This window comes from Zingiber officinale, chromosome 7A (genome assembly GCF_018446385.1).
Source record: "Zingiber officinale cultivar Zhangliang chromosome 7A, Zo_v1.1, whole genome shotgun sequence".
Lineage (NCBI taxonomy): Eukaryota > Viridiplantae > Streptophyta > Magnoliopsida > Zingiberales > Zingiberaceae > Zingiber > Zingiber officinale.
Genome location: NC_055998.1, coordinates 98,098,286 through 98,110,036, shown reverse-complemented (window position 1 = coordinate 98,110,036; position 11,751 = coordinate 98,098,286). Strand labels below are relative to the sequence as shown.

The 11,751-nt window shown below is 37.3% G+C and overlaps 1 protein-coding gene and 1 long non-coding RNA gene across 6 annotated transcripts; one reads left to right on the top strand and one right to left on the bottom strand.

The window, feature by feature from the left end:
• Nucleotides 1-504: 504 nt before the first annotated feature.
• LOC121999549 (36.4 kDa proline-rich protein-like) lies at nt 505-969 on the bottom strand. The gene has a single exon (XM_042554212.1). The coding sequence runs from the start codon at nt 967-969 to the stop codon at nt 505-507; it is 465 nt and encodes a 154-aa protein (XP_042410146.1).
• A 4,417-nt stretch (nt 970-5,386) lies between these two features.
• LOC122001861 lies at nt 5,387-7,342 on the top strand. Of its 5 annotated transcripts, XR_006117514.1 has the most exons (5): nt 5,387-5,529; nt 5,604-5,745; nt 5,817-6,026; nt 6,515-6,588; nt 6,785-7,342. It is a non-coding gene; the product is annotated as an uncharacterized LOC122001861 (long non-coding RNA). The 5 variants fall into 5 exon arrangements; XR_006117512.1 differs by lacking the exon at nt 6,515-6,588; XR_006117511.1 differs by having other exon boundaries at nt 5,817-6,588.
• Nucleotides 7,343-11,751: the final 4,409 nt, after the last annotated feature.

The following is an 11,751-nucleotide window of genomic DNA, read 5'->3' as shown; positions in this document are numbered from 1 at the left end:
GGGAGCAATGATCCACCACAGCAATCCATAAATACTGCTGGAACATTGGTGGTCGGAATGTGACCACCCTCGTCTGGCAATCAACAGTGATATGATATGCTAACAAACAATCCATGTCAAGAATAATATCAAAGTCAATCATTTCCAATACTAAAAGATCTACCAGACAGTAGGGAGATAGTCAGTCGCTGCGATCTCAGAGTAAGTAATCTACCAATCTCCCTCATAAAGGTACGACGCTCTAACCAACTGAGCTAATAGGCCATCCTCTGGCCTACCATGCTCAGTGAATTAAATGTTGGTGTCGAAATTTAACTTAGGAAGGGTCTGCTCCATAGTCTCTATCCAAGACTGGGTCACACTCGGATCGGTCTCTCCGCGAAATAGTGTGAATCGACTTTTCATCGACTCTGCCAATGCTGGAAATCCGAGCTCGTGCCGCAACAATATCAGTGAGGTGGGTAGGGGTCGTTGCGGGAACTGGCGGAATCCCTGGAGCTGGTGCTATAGGTAGTACCACTGGATATACCGAGGATGTACTCCCGGTGTTGCTGCATAAACTGGGGCATATACCGCTGGTGGTACTGCAGAGTCGATATGGGTGGTCGCGGCTAGAGGAACGGTAGGTGGTGGTACCGGAAATGGAGCAACCGATACCACTGGTGCGGATGTTGGGTACACTGTAGGTACTGGGGGCACAGGTGCCGCTGGTGCCGGGTACACGGCAAGTCCAGGTGGCGGTGGTGCCTGGTATGCCGTAGGCTCGACTGGAGCAAGTGCGAGGTATGCCGGTAGTACCCCTGGTGGTACCGTAAATACGGTAGGGGTGGGTACAGCGGGTGCAGCCGAAGTAGGTACGTCTAAAGGAGTCATCGGGGTCTGAGAGCCCGATACACCCACAGTATCTTGAGTCTGTCCCTGATCGACAGGCTCAAACCCAGTAGGGATCTCTGGTGACTCTGTTGCCATAGATTCCAAAGTCCTCTTACGTGGCCGTCTAGCACCACGTCTCGTAGCTACTATGGATCAAATCAAAAGATCTAGGTACACAGGTTAGATATGGTATCATATAAGTCCGGTATATCCTATGGCATGGTATGTTATTACCTTTATAATGATAAGTAATCTGAAAGTATGCAAACAGGAAACAATCAAAGCATGCACAGGAAATGGTCAATGACATGCCGATGCAGATATAAAACATAATCATTACTATTTGTTAAGAAATTACTATGCACATCAAATGACAAATCTAAAAGATAAGTCAAGGTACGCGCCTCTAGTAAGAGGATCGTATCCGAAATAGATCCCTTGTCAAGACACTGTCTTGAATCAAAATCCTGCGATAAATCGTACATGAAGTGCTTTATTTAGCTAAATTCAAATGAATTAAGTAGCTAAATAAAATGCTCAAACCTAATTACTCACCCTACCTAAATTAACACTCCTTGCTAACATAACTAGAAACCACCTACAAAATATTTCAAATCCTTATGCCTTACCTAAAATCATAGCCCTTTTTAGAACAAGAAGCTGTTGAATGAAAGTGGTTGTAATGTTAGGGTTGTTCGCAGTTGGAAGGTGGCTGCCGGACCCAAGAATAACCCACAACACAAGACTACCCTATTGGAACCCAATAAATAACCTGCACTTCACTGTCCGTATTAAAATGGAGCTCAAGAAATCATCACACCCAACGATAACCTAATTCCAGAACCCACTTTGTGCACCTTACCTATTCTTCTCTTACTGTTTGTGACGTCCAAAGATCCAGCGATGCAAACTTTCGGCTAACAAGGATGTGATGGCTGGAAATCAAATGGATCCTCTACCTCCAAGATCACTGCTGGGTGACCTCGTGCTCATGCCGTCAGCCAGGGAAAATGATTGGGAAATCGGGAGAGGCAGAGGAGAGGCGGCACAGTGAGGCTAGGTGGCTACGGCTGTGGAGAACTAGGGCACAACGTGGAGGCAGTCGGCGCTGTTCCGTGCGGCGGTGGCGCGCTGTAGAGGAAGAAGGCGACAAGGAATTAGGGCACGACGGTCGAGGGTCGGATCAGGTGATTGATTAGTGGTTTGTGCCGCGAGGAGTCCTGGCGCCGGTGCTCAATGGGACGGCGGAGCAGAGATTAGGGCACGGGGGAGGGGGCCGACGCTATGGCACGTTGCTAGTCACCATAAGCGCCGATGATCCGTGTCGGTGATCAGCGTCGGCGATGAGTTGGGGAAGAAGAAGAAGACAATCGCGAGGAGGGAAATCGGCTCTGGGAGGAAGAAGGAGAAGAGAAGCGAGAACCTTGTCGAGGGGTTTTGTACGCAGGTGGGGGTGAAACCGTCGAGTGCGGCACCGGTTAGGGAAAGGGAGATCGCGCGTGAGAGGTAGGGCACGGCATCGCGGGGGAAGGGAAAATAAGGAAAAAAAAGAAAATAAAGAGGAAAAAATTAAACATTTCCTCGCTTAAATGGGGTAGCCTAAATAGGCTTTCCCGGGGCTCAATATTTGTCCCCGTAAACTCGTCATACGAGCTCTGAAAAATTCTTGAAAAATTTCTAAAAATTCCAAAAATTCCCTTATGGTCATTCGCCCTTTTTCAATATTTTACATTTTCCAGCCCCTTATTTTCTGTAAAATTAAGTTAGTCCATGCATAAAATAATATATATAATATGAGATTTGACAACCTCTGATTGTTCGGTTCTGACTTTGAGTTTCGTCGAAACTCTAGGTCGAACCGACACCTACTGTTCCCTTTTCGAGAAATGCGTCCTCACCTACTCCTCTCAGGAGAAATTTTCTATTATCAGACCGACCCTCCAGACCGACTAAACTTTTTCTCAACACCCGAGGCTTCCGGTCTTCAAGCTGGACATCTACTCCATGGCCCGTCCAGACTTCCACCCGGTCCGCAACCATCAGGACTTCAACCTAGAGTCCCCGATTCTAGGATTTTGCCCGAAGCTCTCGACCTGCTAAGACTTTTCGCCTAGGGTTACCACCCCCTAGGACCTAGGGTTACCACCCCCTAGGACCTAGGATTACCACCCCCTAGGACCTAGGGTTACCACCCCCTAGGATTTTCTACCTGCCTAATTTCAGCTAGGACTTTTCATTACCTAGGGTTACCACCCTCTAGGACCTAGGGTTATCACCCCCTAGGGTTTTCCACCTGCCTAGAATCCACTAGGACTTTTGCCTAAGCACACTTAGGACTTTTCCTGCAAGCTCAATCAACCTTGTTAGATCACAAGACAATTTAACTTTGGACCTTTTGACATAATCAAAACACAAGTTCGATCGTCTGGTGCTTCCCGTACTAACAATACCTATAGGACTCAGAATGATATGAAACAAGTTTATATGGGTTCCTATAAACTCCGTGATCATAAAAATACCCTTGAAAAATAATTTAACCAACTATATTTTTTCTTAAATTGCTAAATCAGTTCCGTGCATATAATACTTAGTTAAATTTCTTTAAGAAATTGTAATTTAACATGTCACATATATTTTGAAATATCTGAAGACAGTCGAGGTACCTAGAAAGTTCAGAATGAGATGAAACTAGTTCCTATGGATTTCTATAAATCCCCTTATAATATAGATGCCCTTAAATAATAATTTTACCTAATATATTGAGATCATTAATTTTATGAAGATGATTAACATTTTTTGATCACATTCATAGTAAAAAAATCACCGGTTTGGTAAAATTAGTGGTTAAGGAGATTTATAAAATCAAGGGATTTATAGAAACATATAGGAACTGGTTTTATCTCATTCTGAGCTCTTTAGGTATCTCAATCGACCTCGAAAATTTTAAATCTATATATAAAAAATATTAAATCTACGACGAATCTCAAAATTCATTGTAGATCTCCAACAAATTTTGAAATTTGTTGTAGATTCTACGACAAATTTCAAAATTTGTTACAAATTGTAAATGTTTTTAAAAAAAACATAAACTTTCCAATGTCAGTTGAGGTACCTAAAGAGCTTAGAATGAGATGAAACCAATTCCTATGAGTTCATATAAATCCTCTAATCATAAAGATGGCCTCAAATATCAATTTTACCTAATATATTGAGATCATTGATTTTATGAAGGTGATTAATATTTTTCAGACACCTTCACAGTAAAAAATCATCGGTTGGGTAAAATTAATGGTTGAGGAGATTTATAAAATCAAGAGATTTATAGAAACTCATAGGAACTAGTTTTATATCATTCCGAGCTCTCTAGGTACCTCAACTAGCCTCAAAAAGTTAAAATTTATATATAAAAAATCTCAAATCTATGACGAATTTTGAAATTTGTCGCAGATTCTGTGATGAATTTCAAAATTTGTCATAGATTGTTATTTTTATTTTATATTGGTTGACTTACCTAGAGGGCTTGGAATGATATGAAATAAGTTTGTATGGGTTCTTATAAACCCCCTGATCATAAAAATACCCTTAAAAAATAATTTGAAGAACTGTATTTTTTCTTAAATTGCTAAATCGATTATGTGCACATAAGACTTAGTTAAATTTCTATAAGAAGTTGTAAATTAATAGGTCACACTTATTTTGAAATATCTAAAGGCGGTCGAGGTACTTAGAGAGCTCAAAATGAGATAAAAATAATTCTTATAAGTCCTATAAATCCCATGATCATATAGATGCCCTCAAATATTAATTTTACCCAATATATTATGATCATTGATTTTATGAAAGTGATTAACATTTTTGGGCCACATTCATTGTAAAAAAATCACTAATGGGGTAAAATTAGTGGTTGAGGAGATTTATAAAATTAGGGTATTTATAGGAACCCATAGGAACTGATTTTATCTTACTCCGAGTTCTTTAAATACCTCAATCTCCCTCGAAAAGTTCAAAATAATATAAAAAAATATCAAATCTACAACAAATTTCAAAATTCGTTGCATATCTACAATGAATTTAGCAACAAATTTATTTTTGTCGCAAACGAAACCTAAGTATTTAACTCACCTGATCTCTTTCCCCCTTTGCCCTAATTTTACTTGGCGGCGGCAGCGCGAGGAGATTTCATTGCGGAGATTTCATTGCAGCGATTTCCGTCCAGCGTGAAGCTATTGGACACGTCGAGGTCGACGATGGACTGGAGCACATGGAGCTTGGACGACTGCATGTAGGGCCTCGTGCCCGAGGAATTGCTCCTGCACAGCCTTTGCCAGGGCCAACATCAACAGCAGCGGCTGCATCTTCTAGACCGACAACTTCACCGACATCAAACATTACAACAATGGCTTTAGCCAAAATCTCTACGTTCGATTGGCATGAGCAAATTTAGGCACGTGCATACGTACGACTTTTCTTCAAGTTAATAGATCTACAAATTGTTCAACGTGGGCGTCTTCTGTTTAGGTGAATCGATGTCTAGTGGTCGTAGCAACAAGAGGCGTGTAGCTGTGATTGTAGTGGCACCACTGTTAGCAACGTTTCTCTTAGCTGCCGCTGTGATTCTCCTTTGGAGAAGAAGGAAGACGAGAAACAACAAGATGAGTGAGTGAGAAAAACCTTGAATATTTCCTCGACGCCCACATCTCTATTGACTTCTGGTGGCTTATTCTCCGCAGAGAATCATGCTGACAAAGAAGAAACAGTGGAAGAGGAAAACTTTGGCATACCTCTGTTTGATTTGGGTAGGATTGCAGAGGCCGTCGGAGACTTTTTCTTTGACAACAAGCTCAGAGAGGGTGGATTTGGCCCTATTTATAGGTATTTGGGAGTGTAATTGCCCTTGTAAGAGCTTTGTGAGTGAGTTTCCTGATATATATATGTGTGTGCAGGGAAAGTTAACAGAGGGTCAGGAAATAGCTATGAAGAGGTTATCGAAGACGTCAACACAGGGCCCGGATGAGTTCAAGAATGAGGTGATGGTGATCGCCAAGTTGCAACACCAGAACCTCGTTCGCCTTCTTGGCTATTGCGTTGAGGGGGAGAAAGAATGTTGATCTACGAGTGCATGCTCAATAGAAGCTTGGACACATTCTTATTTGGTTAGTTAAATCTCTTGTGATTCATAAGACTCCAGTTAAATCAATATGCAAGATGTTTGACTATCCCTTGTCTCATTATCGATCGACCAAATAAGGACAAATGTTGATTGTTGGATTAGAGAATGTGATACAATATTATACTTGGCATTTCTCGAGGTCTCCTTTATCTTCACCATGATTCTCGATACAGAATCAGACATAGGGATTTAAAAACTAGCAACATATTTCTCGATAAGGATATTAATCCTAAAATATCTGACTTTGACATCGCAAAATTATTCAGTGGAGATGAAACAATAGGAAATACCGAGGGAATTGTAGGAACATAGTAAGTTTTTTAAATTACTCTTTCAGCGCCTCAAGAAGGAAAATTTTAAATTGATTTTGTAATTCATTAATCTTTTGATGTAGTGGATACATGTCTCTAGAATATGCTATGAATGGAATATTTCCAGTGAAATCTAATGCATTTAGTTTTGGAGTGTTAGTGATTGAGGTTATAACTAGTGAAAAGAATAATGGAGCTTATCGATGCACTCATCATCAAAATCTTCTTGGAGAGGTAAGTTAATTAAATTTTTAAAATCATGAATGTGAATGTGTGTCTATTTTTTTATTGTTTATCGAGTGCTCTTATTCTTAAATTACCCATATCCTTTGTGTATATGCTCATATCCTCTACCCTTCAAGTATTTTATACTTCATATCCTACTTTGAAACGTGACAACATTAATTGGTGGATTGTTTGTAAAACGAAGGCACAAAAAAAAATGAAGCACGTTAAGAAGACATTGTATATATATCAGCAAGCGATGACAATGATGGGACGATGGTGATGATGGATCTTCTTGCATGAATTTTATTTATCTTATAATTAGTATTTTTGAACATTAGTTATTTGATTGTAAATGTTTCTTTTTTTTTGTTAATACTATTAATTTTTTTTGAAACGGGATTGATAAGACGTAATGAAAATCAATGTCGAAATAAGTCAAAATTATGTTTTATATTCATATATAATAATTTCTTTCTTGTAATCATTGATATTGTTTGTATTTTATTTTGATGCGGAAAAATAAGGATATTGGAAAAAGATTTAGTGATGTTTGGAAATTTGTTAATGTATGGATGGTTTAGAACTTATAATGTTTGGATTGTATGGATATTAGATCTTTTGCGATGTTTGCATTTTGATGTATGATATGTTTGGATTGTAAGGATATTAGATGATGTTTGCATTTTGATGGATGATATGTTTGGATTGTATGGATATTTTGTGATGTTTGAATTTTATGTATAAATTGTGATTTTGTTTATGTATAGTTTTATTGTTAGATATGATGTGTATGAATTCAATAGATGTTTTTGTATTAATCAGTTTAAATACAAAAATTCTATAATTATGGATAGTTTTTATTATGTTTTGCGACAAACATATTTTCATCGCAAATCTATCGTAATATATTAAAAAAATAGTGCTAGATTTTGCGACAAATTTTCATATTTGTCGTAGATTTTGCGATGAATTTTCATATTCGTCGTAGATTCAGCGACGAATTTTCAAATTCATTGCAAATTCTGCAACGAATCTAAAAATTCGTCGCTGATTTGTGATAAATTTTGCAACGAGTTTTTTTCCATCATAAAAGTATCATAATGTACTAAAATACTACAAGATTTTGTAACAAATTTTCATATTTATCGCAGAATCTGCAACGAATATGGAAATTCATCGTAGAATCTGTAACGAATATGCAAATTCATTACAGAATCTGTGACTAATATGAAAATTCATCGCTAAATTTCAATAACATTTGCAACGAAATTATTTTCGTCGTAAAACTATCATAATGACCGAAAAAAATACTACGAGATTCTGCGACGAATATGGATATTCGTTGTAAATTTTTGCAATGAATTTCTAGATTCATCGCAGATTCAGCGACGAATCTGACAAGTTGTCGTAGAATTTGTAACAAATTTTTATATTTGTCGCAGTTTCTTCGACATATTCCGCAACGAATCTAAAATTCGTCGCAAAATCAAAATTTGTTGCGGATCTGAGTTTCTAAATTTTGTGATCTTCCAAATAACTTTGCGACGAAAAATAAGAATTTGTCACAAATTTTGTGACGAAAATAAGAATTTGTCACAAATTTTGCGACGAATTCAAATTTTCCTCGCTAAAATCAGCAACAAATACAAAAATTTGTTGCAAAATCTGCGACAAAAAAAATTCATTGCAGATCTACGTTTCTAAATTTTATGATATTTGCAATGAATTTAGCGACGAATTTTATTTTCGTCACAAAATTGATGACAAATTTTAATTTTCATCGTAAATATTTAGGGACAACGATTTTTTTTTTTTTTTAAAAACATTGCCAAATTTGTCGCAAAAAATAATTTTTTTTTGTAGTGTTTGATCTGTTTGATTTTTCTGAGGGGGTGTTTGGTTTAAAGGAATATAGGTAGGAAATGAGAACAGTAATCATTGATTATTATTGTTAATATTTAGATTACAAGAATGAGAATACAAATAAGAGAATAAATCCTTATAATTTTTCAATGATTTATTCCCGCGTCTTCACCTTTCAATCAATCATTACTTTAATTTTAGCAATCAAAATATTCTCTTATTTCAAAAATACCCTTGACCTAATACTAATTTTTCCCTTAATACCAAATATTCCCGTGCCCCCTTCATCCGCATCCCTCTGTGTCGCAGCCCATCTCCTCCGTCAGCCGGTAAAGTGAAAGTTGGTCGAAGTAGCTTCGTCAAAGGAAATCGAGCGTCTGAGTCAAGTACACCATGCTGCTGCCTTCACTCAGCAACAATAACCGTCACTTGTAAAGTTGTTCCTAGACGGTTGCGTCGTCTCCTGCTCCTTCTCTCCCACTGCCACTTCCCCATCCTCCCAACCAGAGAACTCATCCAAATGATGCAAAACGAACGACGACGACCCGAAGAACTTGGATGTCATCAGATCTCCCAGGGCCAACTAGTTAAAGGTTTTCCAGCTAGGTCGCAGCTTGCTCCTCTTAAACGTAAACCACTGCTCATCTACCTATCCTCGATCGGCGAATAACGGACTCGCAGCCTAATCAACAAAACTGTCATCCCACCGACCCACAGAAATCTAGAGGAGGATGCCGAAGTAATCCAGCTTTATCGAGACACAATCATAGGTTTATGTTCTTTTCCCTTAGCGAGGGCTATAAGGTGGGGGTGAATGGCAAGAGGAAAAAGAGATGTGTCGACAAAAGAAGAAAAAGGGAAAAAAAAAAAAAGTAAAAATGCTAAAATTATTGATAAAAAAATCTTATATTGTAGTAATTTTTTAAGCCAAAATAAGTAAAATCTTATAGTGCAGTTATTTAAAACGAAAAAAAAAACTCAAATTATTTTTTTAATGCATTAGCTAATAAGGATAAAATAAAAAATTTATTTGACTCCCATTGATTTAAACCAAACACTAATTCTCATTCTTATTGACCCCATAATCAAACTCATTACTATTCCGATTCACAAATATGAACCAAACGCCCCCTGAAAAAAATAGTTTGATTGATTTAGTCGGTTCGATTTTAAACTGATTGTTCACCCCTATTTATACATCTAGGTGAGGTGATCGACGATCGATGATTGACGATTGATGCAATCATGAACAGGCTTCCCACATCAAGTTGAGATAAGGCGATAGACAATTGAGACGATCGAGATAGCCACCAAGATTGTCGATCGAGTATGCAGTTTTCACTAAATTTCTTTCACATTCTATAAACCCTTGATTTCTTCATTCTTTCAGCTCAATACTAGCTATGGATATTAGGTTCTCTTCCTCTCCCATAGACATTGCCAAAGTTAGATAGTTGCAGTTTGACAAATTTAGCCTAGATGAGATTGTAATGCTCTCGATCTTCCTTATTTACTTTATTATTTACTCATTCAATTGAGCGAACCATTCAAACTAATTAATTGAGTTAATTAGGTCATGCGATCTTAAGTGAGGTTTGTAAGGTTAGCAAAACAGGATAAGTCAATTAAGTCAATAAACTCCAAACGAGTTAATTAGGTCTCCCCAACCAATTAAATAGGTTGATTGAGTTGAACAAACAAGTTAAGTGGTACAAGGATATGTACCCTTAGGTAGCATGATATTTCCATAGTAGGTAATTAAATATCCATAGTGTAAAAGGAATCCTCTCTTTCGAAAATTATCATAATAATATCTCACCTATAATTTGATACACGAAATATTTTTATTCTCGACCATCTTAGAGCATTTTTGACCAAAATTGTGCTATCATCGACCAATTTCCATCAAAATTGCACCACCTCGAAGCAATTTTAATCACATTTGCATGCACTACCTTATAGCAATTTTAATCACAGTTGCACTGCCTTATAGCAATTTTAATTTAAAAATCATTAAATGAGTGTCTCTCTTTTAAAATTTATAAAATGTCTCATTTATAACTTGATATCCAAAACATCTTGGTGAATCTCTGACCAAAATTGTATCATTTTGGATCAGTTTTGTTCAAAATTGCACTATCTTGGAACAGCTTTAAGTTAACCGACGTTGCTATATAAGATAGAAAATTTAAAGACTAAATGCATAAATGGGCACAATGGCATACAAGGACCTCAAAGATGAACTTGGATTTCAAAGTTCAACTCTTTTGCTTTGAAAAAAATATCACCTAATGATGTATCAAAGTTACGCTATGGTAGTTCATATTCCTAGTGTTAGTTAAACTGATCAAGAATAAAGGGATATTTACTCTAAGTGGAGTGCTATTTTAATAATTTTAAAAAAAGAAACACCCTATAAATAATTGAAAGCTCTATTTTGATTTTCTACCAAATATCAATTACATAAACGAGTTAATCAAATAAAAAATACTTTCTATTCTATTCCTTTGTCATCCCATTCTCTTATAATATCTATTTCCAATAATTTATTTGTCTTTCGTAAATCAAATGCATAATAAGTGTTTTGATACATTCCCTATTTGTTATTCCCTTTATTTATTTGTTTTCTGCAAATCAAATGCAGGGGAGTTTTACGTAATAATAGCATTTCTGTTATGTGACTATGAGATCACGAGTTCTGGAGTCGTAAAAATAACTACAAAATAAGATTGCTTACAATTGATCTAACGCGATCTGATTCTTCTCTAAAACTCTACATTGGCAGAAACTTGTTTTTAACGCTTCTTGCACGTCTTGTAAATTGCAGCCCATTTCCCATCGCTTTAGCAGTTACAGGATGTATTTAAAGATATGAATAAATAAGTTGACATAATCCCTGGCCGACGCTGTTGCCATCAGTGATATGGCAAATCAAGAATCAGGAATAATGAGCAAGGAAACCTCCATTTACTCTAAATTAACTCAATAAGCGCACTTGATTCCATAAATGATAGCAATAATGATAGCAATGACAAGCCCATTAGAGGTTGTTGTTACAACCTTGTACCGAAAATCAGTACGGATCCAGAAATTTAAGTATTAAGGAACAATTTTTACATGTGGCAAAAGATGATTCGCTCGCCCCCAGCACCCCCGTCAACCCGTCACTACAATGGATGATATCCTCTATCTCTATCGGTGGACCCCCATAATATTAGTGGTTCCACTACCGACATGGGGGTGGTGGATCCAACCCTGCTGAAGATGACAACCAAGTAGACACGGTGGATGATCACAAGAACAGAG